The following is a 16,047-nucleotide window of genomic DNA, read 5'->3' as shown; positions in this document are numbered from 1 at the left end:
CAGGTGTAAGTTGCCTCTAGGGCATCAGTGTTTGGTTGGTAGAGAAGAAGGAGCCAAAGGAATGGCTTGAGCAGTCCCATATGGGGACAGGGGCCCATAGCTGCCTATCGAGAAGGTCAGAGGAAGCCTGTGAGTCAGATCCAGTGAATGGTAAGGCATCCCCAAAGTGTTAAGGACAACTCAGAGTAGGAGAAGCGCCTATCTTACAACCCTTCACCTCAGGTAGACTCCAGAGAACACAGATAGACCATAGAGTAAAGCAAGTAGCCAAATGCAGGGTAACCATGAGACATGAAAGTGGCTCCAGGAGCTCAGAGCACGAGCAGCGCAAGGCAGAGAGGAGCAGTATGGAACTGACTGGCACACAAGTTCAAAACCTGTATCCAGTCTCTTCCAGACTGGCTAGACTGGCCAAAGGTCAAATGAGAGGAAAGGCAGAAACAGAAGCTTCTGGAAGGCAAGTTGCAACCCTGACTGTGTGAATCCTGCCCTTAACATTCAGCAATGAATATTCCTCCCTTTTAAGATTTCCTGTAGGTCAACTATATAAATATAAATATAAATATAAATATAAATATAAATATAAATATAAATATAAGTATAAATATATATTGCTTAAAGTTCACAGACTGTCAGCAGTATGTGGAAATTTACAAAAAAAAAAAAAAACTAAAAACTTGACTTCTTAAAGCAGAAACTACAATACCATATAAGGGCATTTCTGTTCTGCTAATATCTGATTTAGACATGACACTTACACAAATTATACTCGGAATGCATACTTAAGTAAAATAGTTAATTATAATTAAAATAAGAATAATACTGAGATAGTTTTCTAAAGCAAATATTACCAATGAGTTTTATGCTTTCTTCCAAATGAAAAATGTTGAGCTGTTTGTCCTTTCCTTATTCAAAGAAATGTGCATTCCCCGTGAACTAAAACACCTAAATTATTAACAGAACTATAATACAAATAAATATTTTACCTTCTGGCTATTTAATATAGCAATAACCTTTACAAGCTAATATTTATCATGCACATCACACAAAAGAGTCACAAACCTAATTTTGCTACTGCCAACATTGATATGCTGCTGTTAATTGGGGATTACAAATGTTTATGTCACTTTTGTAATTAAGGGGTTAGAATGACGTTAGCAGACAGTGTTTGTACTCCCCCTAAAAGAACAAAAATTTAGAGGGCAAAATCAGCTTGCCTTTCTGGAATATTTGTATGCTGATAAGCTCATGGGAAGTTTGCTCTTCAAAAATACAAAACATTCTGGAGAAATTTAATTTGAATTCAGTCAGACCCTGTTGAACACACTCATCAATAATTTTCACTTACCTGCTGCCCACTTTGCATGGCAATATCTTAAGTGAGACACCTTTTTAAGAACATTCAGCCCTCTCCTTCAGATTATCCTGGTGAAGGAAAAAAAGTCAATGAACTAACATTAGAGCAGATACTGCAAGGTATAAGAATTAAACAAAAATTCTGAAAATTCTACTCATTTTGACATTTTTTATCTCGATAATATACACACATCTATGTGCATAGTTATAATTTTACATAAATGAAGTGTAAAAAAACTAAAAGGTTTTTTTTTTCTGTTTCCTTCCCCCTTTTCTCTCTCCCTAGCCCACATTACTTCCCCCTCAAGGGAACCTTTATTATAAAGCATGTATTCTTTCATAGCTTTTGCAGATCTGTATACATGTATTTACACACACATACACATGCATTGTTTTTATATAAATAGGATCATAGTAGAAATACTTATACATCTTGCTTTTCTCCAATTCCTTAGCAGGAATCCCTGCACATCAGCCGAAAGAGCTGTAAGTCATTACTGGCAATATAATATTGCATGTGTTGGATAACATGCTTTATATAAGCTTTGCTCTATTGTTAGAGATTCACTTTGTTTCAGCTTTTTGCCACTGTGAGAAATGTTACATCTCTGAAAATGTCCTTGTATGCCCGGATTTTAGTTTTGTGGGTAAGTTCCCAGGTAGGATTCTTGAGTTGAAAGGTATGTTTGGTTCTGATAAACTGCTTTCCCAAAAGGCCCTAACAGTTGACATTTCTTCCAACACTTTGTGAGAACATACTTTTTCTGGCATCTGGTTCAGTACTGTTCTCATTCTTTTTAATCTTTGCTAATGTACCTGAAGTAAAATGATATGTTGTCATTATTTTCATTTCTATTTCCTTGTCTACTAGTACTTACTGTCTTTTTGGATTTGTTCATCCTGTATTTCCTATTTAACTCTTTTGCCCTTTTTTCTGTTGGTCTGTATTTTTGTAGTCATTTTGTAGCACTTTCATGTATTAGAAATACCATCCCTTGATTTCTCATCTGTGTTGTAAATATAGTTTTCCAAATCTATCATGTGTCTTCTGACTTTGTTGCCATATTAACGCTTTTATCTATTTTTCATAGCCAAATATGTCTACTTTTTAATGACTTCTGAATTTTAGTTATGACATTTGTACCCCTGGATTGTTCCTGAAGCCCTCTGGGTTCTCTTTCCAGAGTTTTCTTCACTCCCCTATTTGCACTTGTCTTTAAAGCATCAGGAATTATTTTTCTGAACAGTGTCAATGGTGATCCAGTTAACAAAATTCAATTTCCACTGTGTCTCTAATAAGGTAGAATGGAATCCATCTAACCTCTTAGCATCTCCAAATACCTACCACTTGCAGAACAACCATGAAAGGCAGGAAGACATCAAAACCTAAGTCATGATCTCCACCACCCAAAAACCTATGGCCCCGCTATAAAAAAAAAAAGAAAAAAAAAAACCACAGGTAAAAATAGTGATATTTTATGTTTTGCTTAGGGCTGCATAACAGCATTCCACAGACTGGGTGGCTTAAACAACAAATTAGTTTCCTCATAGTTCTGGAGACAAGAAATCCAAGATCAATGTGTTGACAAGGTTGGTTTCTTCTGAAGCCACTCTCATTGGTTTCTGGATGGCTGTCTTCTCCATATCTTACATGGTCTTCCTTCTGTTGTGAGTCTGTGTCCTAATCTCCTCTTGCAAGGACACGGTCATATTGGATTAGGGCCCACCCTTGTCACATCCCTTCAAAGACCTTTTCTCTAAATACAGCCATACTCTGAAGTACTGGGGGTTACGTCTTCAACATATGAATTTTGAGGGGGCATCTCAAATGATCTATACAGCCTGTAAGTACTATTGGTATTCCCTGAGAGGGGGAATCACTGGACGGTAAGTGAGAGCTTCTTGGAAGAGCTAGCACTGGAGACGGGCACTGGAAGCATGCTTCAGATTTCAGTGAGGCTGTGGAAGGCTTTTCTATGAGAAGATTAAAATAAGCAGAGTGATAGCTATGAACATGGTGTGTCAGGTTCCAGTGAGGTAAGTCGACCAGAGGAGATAGTTCGTGCTGGGGAGAAGCGGGTGATAAAATCGGAACTGCTGAGATTGTAAGTAATCTGGATTTAGGAGAAGTTTAGCCTTAATCAAAGAAGCCAAAAAAGCATCATGAATTTCTGGGAAATGAAACTTCATAATTAACATGATATTTAAGGAAGAGAAGTCTGGTCTTCATTTGTGAGATGAAGCCTGGAGAACAGATTAAGACTCTGCCACAATTATTAAATGAGAAGCTTAAAAAATGTATCCAAAAAATGACAGAAGTTGATTGATGATTGTCTGTTTATAGGAAAGGAACAAGAGGGATAAGGCAAAGGTGGTATCAGTACTTGCTGCGGTTGGGGGGAGAGCTGCAGAAACAATGGTGCCAGGCCATTAAGCTTGTGGTATACAGAATCCTAGATGGAGAAGAAAAGTGACCACCGGTTCATTTGAGCCTGAGAGTTTGAGATGGAAGTACTGAATAGGAGATGAGAAATTGGGGCAGGAGCTCTGACAGGGTGAGAACACCCAACATGAGCTGGGTGTCAGACAGTCATCAGTATTGAGTACCCTGTGGGAAATTCAAGAAACAAAGAGGGGAGTGATTCAGTCTAGGAGGCAAAGCGATTATTTACTCATCCAGCAAAATTTTCTTAAGGACCTACCTGTCGAGCACTTCCTCATGTGCCAGGAATACAGTGGTAAATAAGAGAAGGGGTGTCCTCTTCAGAAACCTTATCCTCAGCCATGAAGGCCAGGGATGGTCAATAATGTTAAATAATGAAGAAGTCAGCCATAGAGGGACAGATAAAGGGCCTTTGTATTTGTCAATAGAGTGGTCACCCTTGACTTTCTAGAAGGCAGTTTCAATAGTTTTGGTAGTAGAAATCAGATTGAATGGGGAACATTTGGTGAGACAACGGAGCTAAGAGCAAGACTCTGCTTATTCCCAGAATCTGTTTTGTTTTCCACTCCCCTGGCACTTATTCAGATTCTTTGCCACCTTCAGTTTGATTAATTTCTGTTACAATAGTAATCCTCTGATATTTCAATTTGGACTCTAAGTAACATTAAAGTCAAGTTAAAATGTAGTCACAGATCAGTTTCATGCTTCTAAAAACATAATAACTCCATACTATATTTTTATGTTTTTTGCCGTTCAGACTCAAATGAATAATATAAGTGGATATCACCAATACATTTTAAAATGGTAAGACTTTGCAAGAGCCATGGAAGCTTTTTAATAATCAGCACTGAGAAAGATGATTAGCAAAGAGAACGAAAAAAATAAAAAGACCATCACTTGAAGTGGTGGCAAGAATCCAGCTTTTACTGTCTTTCCTTGTGCCTGGGACAGTCTAGGACAGGATCAGACAGGGCTCAGATATTTGGATTCCCTCCACCTCCTCTGTCTATTCCTGTGAAGAAGAAGGGAAAAAGAGAACAGAAGGTGATGCAGAAATAATGTGCAGAGTTTGGTTGGAGAATGGTTTCACTCTTCTTGTCTATTACTAATCTCTATTAGCATGGTCTCATTAACAAAGATTTCGTGTTGTTTTGTCTTATTTGAAAGAGAACAGGAACGTCTGGTTGTCATATGTAACATTTCGTGTTTCTCTGATTGCTCCATGCATTACGCCTCTCTGAAATACTCACAGCTAGCTGATCTGTGTCATCCAGCAATTTCCCACAGATCTTGAAATGAATGAGCTGGATTATGTGACACTATGAATGCTGTAGGTTCACCTAGTACATTGGGCATGAGACTAGGAAGGTAGACATCTGTGTGAGTCTCTATCCCGGTTAAAACTGATCAGCACTACCAGTCACGGCTGTTAACACATAATATAGATATTCATTGATTTGATTCTGTTTGACTTGATTTGGTTAGCATAGTTTGGAGAAATTCAGTTTCTCTGTGTTTCTACATCTAGATTAGGAATCATTCCTGCCCCTGTATTATACGAAATAATGATCTACAACTGCCTTTAAGTCCAGCTAAGAAATGTATGCTCAGGTGTATGTTGAATATAAGTCATTCTCCAAAAAGCACCCATACTCTACTCCCACCCTGATTCTGACATATCCATTGAACGGACATTTCTGCACAAGTGCAATCAGGGGATGCAGTGGCCAAAACAGACAGAAATACTTCAGGAGAGGCTCATTAGCTCTATAAATGTGAAGCCAAGTATACAGATCGTCAGAAGCTCTGATGATGTTGCTATGGCTTTGAGAATTTGGCTATACTGACAGAGTAGAAAAAGACAACAAACTTTATTCTTTCTTGGTAAAGGTTTTTAAAGTTAGGTCTGAAGATTCGAATAGTTTGAGGTTCTACATTTATAAGGCAGTCAAGCCTGAAAATGAGCTGTGTTCTTGTTTGGGCGTAACATAGGAGATGGTCCTTGAAGTGGAGAATGTGCAGTGCTTAGACGGATGAGTCACTGTGTAAGGCTGGTGGTTGGGGGAATCACAGCAAGATTCTATTGGTATAATGCCCTTTTTTAAAGTTTTTATTTAAATTCCTGTTAGTTACCATACAACGTACTATTAATTTCAGGTGTACAATATAGTGATTCAACACTTCCATACAGCACCTGGTGCTCATCACAAGTGCACTTCTTAATCCCCATCACCTATTTCACCCCTCCCACCCTCCCCTCTGGTAACCATCAGTTTGTTCTGTATAGTTAAGAATCCATTTCTTGGTTTGCCTTTCTCTCTCTCTCTCTTTTTTCCTTTTATCATTTGTTTTGTTTCTTAAACTCCAATGTAAGTGAAATAATATGGTATTTGTCTTTCTCTGAACGACTTATTTTGCTTAGCATAATACTCTCTAGTTCCACTCATATTATTGCAAATGGCAAGATTTCATTCCTTTTCATGGCTGAGTAGTAGTCAATTAAATCTATATCTATCTATATATAGATATAGATATAGAAAGATATCTTTATCCATTTATCTATCAATGTACACTTGGTTGTTTCCATAATTTGGTTATTGTAAATAATGCTGCTATAAGCATCAGGGGGTGCATGTGTCCCTTTGAATTTGTATTTTTGCATTCTTTCAGTAAATACCCAGTAGTGCAATTGCTGGATGGTAGGGTAGTTCTATTTGTAACTTCCTGAGGGAACGCTATACTGTTTTCCAGAGCGGCTGCACCAGTTTACATTGTCACCAACAGGGCAAGAAAGTTCTCCTTTCTCTTTTCTCCTTTCTCCACATGCTCATTAACACCTGCTGTTTCTTGTGTTGTTGATTTTAGCCATTCTGATAGGTATGAGGTGATATCTCATTGTAGTTTTGATTTGCATTTCCCTGATGGTAAGTGATGTTGAGCATCTTTTCGTGTGTCTGTTGGCCGTCTGTATGTCTTCTTGGGAAAAATGTCTATTCATGTCTTCTGCCCATTTTTAATTGGATTATTCATTTGTGGGGTGTTGAGTTTTAGGTATATTTTGGATACTAACTCTTTATCAGATATGTCACTTGCAAATATCTTCTCCCATCTTTTTCCCATTGAGTACTCTTTCCTGCTTTGTCAAAGATTAATTGACCCTATAATTCTGGGTTCCATTGATCTATGTGTCTGTTTTTGTGCCAGTACCATACTGTTTTGATTACTACAGCTTTGTAAGATAACTTGAAGTCTATAATTGTGATGCCTCTGACTTTGCTTTTCTTTTTCAAGGTTGCTTTGACTATTCAGGGTCTTTTGTAGTTCCATACAAGTTTTAGGATTCTTTGTTCTAGGTTTGTGAAAAATTCTATTGGTATTTTGATAGAGATTGAATTAAATGTGTAGATTGCTTTCGATAGTAGACATTTTAACAATATTTGTTCTTCTAATCCATGAGCATGGAATGTCTTTCCATTTTTTGTGTGTTCTCCTCAGTTTCTTTCATCACTGTTTTATAATTTTCAGAGTACAAGTCTTTTACCTCTTTGTTTAGGTTTATCCCTAGGTATCTTATTAGTTTTAGTGCAGTGGTAAATGGGATTGATTTCTATTAATTTCTCTTTCTGCTGCTTCATCATTGGTGTATAGAAATGCAACAGATTTCTGTACACTGATTTGTATCCTGAAACTTTACTGAATTTGTTTATCAATTCTAGCATTTTTATGGTGAGTCTTTCAGGTTCACAGAGAGTATCCTGTCATCTGGAAATAGTGAAAGTTTTACTTCTCTTTTGCCAGTTTGGATGCCTTTTGTTTCTTTTTGTTGTCTGGTTGCTGTGGCTAGGACTTGCAGTACTATGTTGAACAGCAGTGGTGAGAATGGACATCCTTGTCTTGTTCCTGATCTTAGAGGAAAAGCTCACTTTTTCCTCATTGAGGATGATATTAGCTGTGGATTTTTTATATGTGACCATTGTTACATTAAGATATGCTCCCTCTAAACCTACTTAGTTGAGAGTTTTTATCATGAATTGATGCTGTACTTGGTCAAATGCTCTTTCTGCATCTATTGAAATGATTATATGGTTCTTATACTTGCTTTTATTGATGTGACGTATCACAGCGATTGATTTGTGAATATTGAACCACCCTTACAGCCCAGGAATAAATCCCAGTTGATCGTGGTGAATGATTTTTTTTAATGTATTGTTGGATTCAGTCTGATAGTATTTTGTTGAGGATTTTTACATCTGTGTTCATCAGAGATAATGGACCTGTAGTTCTTTTCATTTGTGATGTCTTTATCTAGTTTGGGTATCAGGGTAATGCTGGCCTCATAGAATGAATTTGGAGGTTTTCCTTCCTTTTCTATTTTTTGGAATAGTTTAAGAAAAATAGGTATTAACTCTTCTTTAAATAATTGGCATAATACTCCTTTTTTTAATTTTTTTTAACGTTTATTTATTTTTGAGACAGAGAGAGACAGAGCATGAACAGGGGAGGGGCAGAGAGAGAGGGAGACACAGAATCTGAAACGGGCTCCAGGCTCTGAGCTGTCAGCACAGAGCCCAACACGGGGCTCGAACTCACGGACCGTGAGATCATGACCTGAGCTGAAGTCGGACGCTTAACCAACTGAACCACCCAGCCGCCCCGGCATAATACTCCTTTTTAAAGATTTTTCTGGCAGCTCTGACTCCTCTCCCCTTCATCCTCTGGACTGCTGCACACTATTCCATACTACCAAGGCATGCATTTCTTTTCTTCCCCTTTTTTCCTTTCCCTTACCTCTCAAAGCCCCAGACCACCAGACAATCAGAAGGAACACAGGGTAAGAAATATGATAAGGGTTGGTTGGGGGCGCAAAGGTATTTCCTCTTTCTCCCAGCTTGAGCCCCAGTTGTGTGTAAGTAATTTCTTATTTACCCCAAAGGAAAACTTGCTTGATAATAGTCTTTGTAATTGAATACTTGTTTATGATCACCTTTCTTGTAGGTATCTCTAAAGAAGAAGAGCCAAAAATATTGAGGCCCCCAAGACGGCCCCGGAAACCCAAAACATTAAATAACCCTGAGGACTCCACATACTATTATCTACTACATGTAAGTGGCTCACTCTTACCATCAGATGGGAGCCATTGCAGCCACTAAAGCCCCTCTTGCACATGGTCCAGGCCTCTCCTACAGTCCTGTAAACCCCCTGTCCTCCAGTAGTCTTCTCTGCTGGCCTGTTAATTGAGCTGAGATGCAAATACCAACCCAGAAAGAGAAGTGCATCAGAACAGGAGCTCTGCAGACAGGGACTTTGGGTCAAAAGGCAAGTTTTAGGGAAAGAAGAAGAAAGGAAAAGAGGAAGAAGGAGACATTTACTTGAGCACCTTTTAAATTCTAGCACTAGAGAGAGGGGTGTTCATATACACTGTGACATCTAATCCTATGAATAGCCCTTAAGGTGGTGTCCCCATCTCACTGGCGGGACTACCCAGGTAGGCACTCCATAGCTATTGGGGTCTTTAGCTACACCGAGGTCTTCTGACTGCACAACTCCTGCTCACTCCCTGTAACATGAGGCCTCACCGGTCCCACCCCTGCCAGTCTGCCCTTCCCCTCCTGTTCCTGCTCTCTGCAAATGCCACCATCATCCATTGGTGACCCAGACCAAGAACATGGGAGTCATCCTGGATCTTTCACTCTCTCTCATTCCTGACATCCAATCTGTTGCTCTAAAGTATGGCTTCTACCGACCAAGGCTCACTCCTATTCATGCCCTGCCTCTGACCTCACAGGCAGCACTCTACGTTAGACCATCATTATCCCCCACCTAGAATATTTCAGGCTTCCAAGCTCAGCTTCTTCAGCCCCTATCAGAATGTTTCTCTAAACTGTCTTGTAATTGCGCTCCTCCCTTGATGATCCCTCTAATAGCTTGGCAGTTCCTTCAGTGCAAAGTCCAGATGCTGTAGAGGACCTCCTCCTTGGACCCAGGACTACTCTTCAGCCCCCTCTCCAGGCTCCCCATGTCCACTAGCCACAGTTAACTGCTAAAACCCTGCCAGCGAGTGCCTTTCTCTCATGCCCCTCAGTCCTTTGCACCTGCTGGTCCTTCCTTCTGCAATACTTATTCACTCTTCCACTCCCACTGCCGCAGAGAGAGAGCACTCGTTCTCCGTGCCCCCATTGCACCCAGAGAATGTTTCCCACCAATTGGAATTAAGTTTCCCAGCTCCTGGGCAGAAGATGGAGCTCCCATTTGCTTTCTAAGTCAAACAGTCTCCTACTCTTCTCTTCTCTCTGGTGGTTTCTCCCCATTGTCTTTGGAAGGCTCCTCTCCACCTTGGTGTTGCCTAGAGTTCAATCTTGGGCTCTCTTCCCCTCTCTTTACCTTTGGACAATCTCATGACCTCAGTTACTACTGATTCCTGAGTATATCTCTGGCTATATCTCTCTCTCTAGCTCCACACTCAAATGTCAAACTGGCTAATGTTTGTTTTACATCCTCTACATGGGTGCACATAGGCATCTGTCCATCTGCACGTGCATGCGTGCACGCACACACACAGACACACACAGCTTTATTGAGATATGTCACATGCCATACAATTCACTTATCTAAAATATACAACTAAATGGTTGTCATTATATTCAGGGTTGTACAACCATTGCCACAATCAATTTTAGAACATCGTCATCACCCCAAAAAGAAACCCCATGCCCATTAGCAGTCATTCCCCACCCACACCCTCCAGCCACAAGTAACCACTAATCTACCTTATGTCTCTGTTAGATTTGCCTATTCTGAACGTTTCATATAAATATAAATGTGCCGCACATGGTCTCTGTGAATGAATGACTGACTTTTTATAAACTAGTAATCGGAATATTATCCTGACTCCTCCCCTTTCTCATCTAGCATATCCAAGAATCTACTCTCATATCTCTTGAATTTCTGTTCTTCTCCACATCCTCAGCCCACAGCCTCCTCAGGCCAGAATTTCTAGTTGATATTTCTGCATCCCTCCTCTTACTGTTCTCTTGTTTTGCTCCCCTTCTCATTCATGCATCTTTCACATGGTAGCTAGAGTTGTGTTCTTGAAATTAACGTCTGATCATGCCACCCCTCTGATGGAAAACCTTGTAATCACTTCCTAGTGTCCTGTGATAGAGGGGCTGGGCAATATCAGGGCCTTGCTTACCTTTCCTTTACCTTCCTGTACCTCCTGATACTCATTCACCCCTCCTTACTCTCCACTACAGCCATTCCCTCCTGTTAGCCTGTACCTGTTCTTCATGTTGTCCATAGGCATTTGTCCCTGAACATGCTCCGTCCTCCGACTAAAACCCACTTCTTTTTCTATTCTCACTTTCTGGAGACAAAACGTCCCCAGTCCACATGTCTTTTTCTTCAGGAAGCCTTCCTAATACTCCCAAATCCCAAAGCAGCTTTTCCTGTGTCCTTCCTAAGTGGCCCATACTTCCCTGTCACCATGCTGTATCCCACCAAAGAGTGACTGATGTGGTTTCCATGAGGTCAAGGAGTTTGCCCTTACATTTAGCCTGCCACATAGTATGCATGCAATAAGTATTCGTGGCACAAATGAATGCAATGAAATTTGAGTAAGATACAATTAGAAGTAAATTAAGGAAGTGAAAATTCCAGATAGCTGCATTGGGCTGTTACTTGATAAAAATCTTGATTACAGATTTTTTTCTACACTGCCCTCCCCCAGAAGGAAGTAGATAGCCTGACATTTGTTTATGTAGTTAAATAGAGAGAAGAGCAGAGAACAAGATTAGAAATTACTAGACATTCCCTATTAACCCTGAATATAAGTGGTAAATGATGCTCAGTGACCTTTATTAACTACATCTCAAATGACAATTGACCATGAGGGCTTCAACGACAGACGCCATCCTCGATATGAGAATTTATAAGAGCTCGAGATAAGGTGAAATGTCCATTGCTAACAACCACCCTTTCAGTGAGAATCATGCAACAGATTCTGAGCCTCACAAATGAGTCCCTGCCCTCAAGAAGTTTACTTCACTTTTGTACTATTCTTTTTTTAAATGAATATAAAGGGTTTGATAGATCTCAAATTACTAGTGACTGGAATTCTGTTTATAGCCACGAGTCTTGAAATCTGTGGCTTCAGTGAAAAATAAAACACAGAAAACCAGGAGATTAGTATAAATGACAGCACACCATGCGTTCCTATTTATCTGGCCCTTATCCAAATTTGGGTCATTACACATAGTGGGATCTGTAGCTGTGATAGGGCCCATGCCCTTGAACCATCAAAACACTGTCTATAATTTTAGCTGGCCTGTAGTTGCATGGAAATGGGCACCAGTGGGCAGAGTGGGCTATGGCCAGGCAAGAACACAGAAAGGGTAGCGGCGGGCAAGGGGAACATGGATGGGGTGGTGCCCACTCCTCCTGCTGCCGTAGCCTCCTGCCAGTACAGGAGCACTGAATGCAACCAAGAGGTCAAGGAGTAGTGCCGAGACCATAACCACGGAGTGCTGAAGATAGGCATCTGCGAATCCTACCAGACACCTGTAGACAAATACATTGAGTATGATCCTGTTATCATCTTGACTAATGCCATTTTATGCAAAGCCCAGACCTACAGATGAATTCTTTTCAGGACTAAAATAAACATGCCTGGGAAACTCTGCATGTTTTGTTTGCTTTGTGAAGTGTACCTGAGGTGGTGGCCGCTTCAGGATTCAGACCAGAACACTGATCCTGACGACTTCATCGTGGAGCGGGATTTCCATAGAATGTTTGCAATTGTTTCACTAGAACAAATTGCCTTTTTTATTGGCATTTTTACTTTCCTGTGGGTACAGCGACCAACTGATGACAGTGAAAAAACAAATGAACCCAACTTCATTTTCGTGTTGCTGCTGAAAGCACGATTATCATCTAGCAATGGAAAACTCTTGCTGATTGCAGCCGTCATTTGGGAACATGACCACACACTCCTGTGCCTCAGACTCATTAGAATATTTGTCCTAATATTAAATTTTCAGGCAGTTAGACTGACCCTGAATATCAAATGAAAGCTCCCCTTGGCCAACCTGAGCGGCTTACTGGTGGAAAGCACCATGGATGTGTAGGAAGTGATTGTGCCATCTATAAATCTCCAGACTTGCTGAAGACTTGTACTCTTTATTATCTGTCGCATGACCCACTGCATCCAAAATAGAGAAGACCTAAAATCCAAACCAGGCTCCTCATTTCTGTTGAACAAAATGAAGCAAAGATTTGGGTACACTTCCTGAAAAAGAAAGCAATGGTTATGGCATTGAAACCCCCTAAAACTGCTACACCTCACCCAACCCGCCCCCCCGCAACCATGTAAGAAACAGCCAAACCACATACAGATACACAAGGACACAGGGAATGTTGCTGTAGGGAATGAGGTATGCAACAAGTGAAGATTTATATTTATACACAACTTCAGGTAAGCATTTGAATTGAAGAAGGAACATGAATTCATAATGGGCACATGAAAAGATCTATGTTTCAAAAAAAACCCACTTTCTGTAATTTCAAATGGCATTCATGAAACTCTTTCTAAAATTATTTCTATTTCAGAAATCTAGAAATTTAGAAATAGAAATAAATTTCTATTATACTACACATGTTAAACCTTTTCTTGATGACCCAAGGCCAATGTACGGAGCAAAAACGTTTGGATTTATTTAGATTTATGAGGTAGCACCCCATCTCTCTGCATTCTCCTGGCCCTGCTTCATTTTCTGCCTTAAATCAACACCAGCACTCTTCTGACAGTTGATGCTCTTAATCTCTTATATCTAGCAGATGTTGCTATCCTTGTGTCCAAAATCAGGATGAGCTGAGCCTAAGAAGCGTGCCCGGAGGACCTGGGCGAAGCACACACGCCCTGTTGTTTCCGCCCACGGTGCCTGCTCCAGCGCGCAGAGCTGTGCAGCCATCACAAAAAGTGACTCGGGGCCAACAGTTCCCTCACAAAATGAGTAACTAAACACAGTCCCATCAAAGGTCCTTCTGGTTTTACTCTTTTCTCCGGGACCTTTCCGAAACTGATAGGTAGGTAGTAGGGGTAGGTAATTGGGCCGCTCCAGTGTGGGGTTTTTTTTTTCCTTCTATGTTTTGGCTACTTTCTTCGTCCTTGTGAGTCCCCCTAAGTAAATAAAGTGTTAGTGTTTTTCCAAAGGGAATGCAAGATTGTATCCACCAGAAAGTAGCAGATATGAATTTTATTTTACTCTATTTCTTCCTTTTTTTATTTTTTATTTTTTAATTTTATTTAAGTCCAAGTTAGTTAACATACAGTGTAATAATGATTTCAGGAGTAGAATTCAATGATTCATCACTTACACACAATACCCAGTGCTCATCCCAGCAAGTTCCCTCCTTAATGCCCATCACTCATTTAGCCCAGCCCCTACCCACCTCCCCTCCACCAACCCTCAATTTGTTCTCTATATTTAAAAGTCTCTTATGATTTGCTTCCTTCCCTCTTTTTATCTTATTTTCCTTCATTTCCCCTTTGTCCCTCTGTTTTCTCAAATTCCACATATGAGTGAAATCATATGATATTTATTTTTCTCTGACTTGTTTCGCTTAGCATAATACACTCTAGTTCCATCCATGTTGCAAATGGCAAGATTTCATTCTTTTTGATCACCGAGTGATATACCGATGTGAATTTTAAAGTTCTGTCATAAATGTATTTCTCTGCGTCAGGTGGGGGGGGGGAGGGGCTGTCGTGTAGCTAACTGAGAAACAGGTTCTTCAGAGTCCAGTGGGCAAAGACCTCTGACTTCCAAAGTCCTCCTCAAGAAATACCCTCCCCAGAATATCTTCTCCTTGTACCATCTTTATCTCCTTCTCTCTCTCTCTCTCTCTCTCTCTCTCTCTCTCTCTCTCTCTTCTTCAGTTCTATAAGAAACTGACAGGATATTTAACTTCTCTATTTTCATTTCAAATTTCAAGTCAGTGATTTATAATTTCAAAGCTACAATTGAGGGGTGCCTGGGTGGTTCAGTCGTTAAGCATCTGACTCTTGGTTTCAGCTCATGGTTTCATGGGCTCGAGCCCTACATCGGGTTCTACACTGACAGTATGGAGCCTGCTTGGGATTCTCTCTCTCTCCCTGTCTCTCGGCCCCTCCCCTGCTCGCGCTGTCTCTGTCTCTCTCGAAATAAGTAAATACAAATAAATTTTAAAAAAACTATAATTGAAAACATTGTTTGTCTTAGCAATAAACGCCACTAATATAAAGTCCCAGGTGGTAAAATTAGTATTCAGTCCTCTCCCTTGAGGGTACAGTTTCGTGCCTCCCTTTTGGCACCAGCTGCCAGGACACTAAGACAAATGTAAGGCCCCATCCTAACACACTCTTGACCTCTTTGTTCCTCATTTACAACTTCTACTTTATCACCTTGGTTGTGTAATTGCTTCCATGATAAACCACCTTAAATAATTTTGGGGAAAATATATTAATGAATTATATTTCATTGGAATATTCTAGCACAGGCAAGAGTGAAATAAAGCAGAAGACCGGACTGTATTTCCTCTTCTAAGAATTCCTGTAACTGGGAACCAAATTATATACACCATTTCCCAGAGGGAAATGCTGGTCCAGAATAAAAAATGGTCCTTACCAGCTTGTGAATTCAAGGGCAGAACATTATTTGATTTGTGGTGGTATAAAGGGAACCTCTGTCACTCAACATATTGCCAATCATTTAAGCATAACTTTGGATTATAGAAAATTGTTACTGAGAACAAGAGACATTTTTTTTCAGATAACAGATCAAGGAGGAAGGACCTCTGTCATATTAAAACAACAACAACCACAACAAATACTACCTGGGTTCCAGGGATCATTGACTAGACTCCTGGGGTCCATTGTATCTATGGTGGTAATGTAATTATTTGTATGCACCTCCCAGCCCAAGGCATTGGATCAGGAATGTAATAGGAAATGGGAAGGAGGGCATGAATGTAATTGATGTCCTGCCCCTTAACATGGTTACTTCTTGAATGGTCCACTCCCAGACTTGATGCATTTAAGCATTCCTTCTACCTCATCCAACCAATAAGAATAAGTGAAACATGAACTGTTTGATTTATCCAACATTTTAGTGTATTACAAATGCTAAATCATGAGAAAAAATGAATGTGCCTAAAAAATACTGGAGAAAACCCTCAATATTTACAAACAATTATCAGCTGCCATTTTTATTATC

General features: G+C 40.1%; 1 protein-coding gene and 1 pseudogene across 4 annotated transcripts in view; both read left to right on the top strand.

The window, feature by feature from the left end:
• MYO3A (myosin IIIA) overlaps positions 1-16,047 on the top strand; it is a 243,195-nt gene that overhangs the window by 221,046 nt on the left and 6,102 nt on the right. For 2 of the 4 annotated variants that reach the window (XM_053894937.1, XM_053894943.1), the window contains one exon: positions 8,795-8,901. The exons of the other annotated variants lie outside the window; for them this stretch is intronic. In XM_053894937.1, the coding sequence (XP_053750912.1) occupies positions 8,795-8,901 (107 nt within the window). The remainder of the gene's footprint in view (positions 1-8,794; positions 8,902-16,047) is intronic. 4 annotated transcript variants of the gene reach the window in all.
• On the top strand, positions 8,958-14,659 carry LOC109256884 (protein ARV1-like; annotated as a pseudogene).

The sequence above is a fragment of the Panthera pardus genome, unplaced genomic scaffold (assembly GCF_024362965.1).
Source record: "Panthera pardus isolate Hobbes unplaced genomic scaffold, ASM2436296v1 HiC_scaffold_6, whole genome shotgun sequence".
NCBI lineage: Eukaryota > Metazoa > Chordata > Mammalia > Carnivora > Felidae > Panthera > Panthera pardus.
This window is presented reverse-complemented; position numbering and strand designations above follow the sequence as displayed.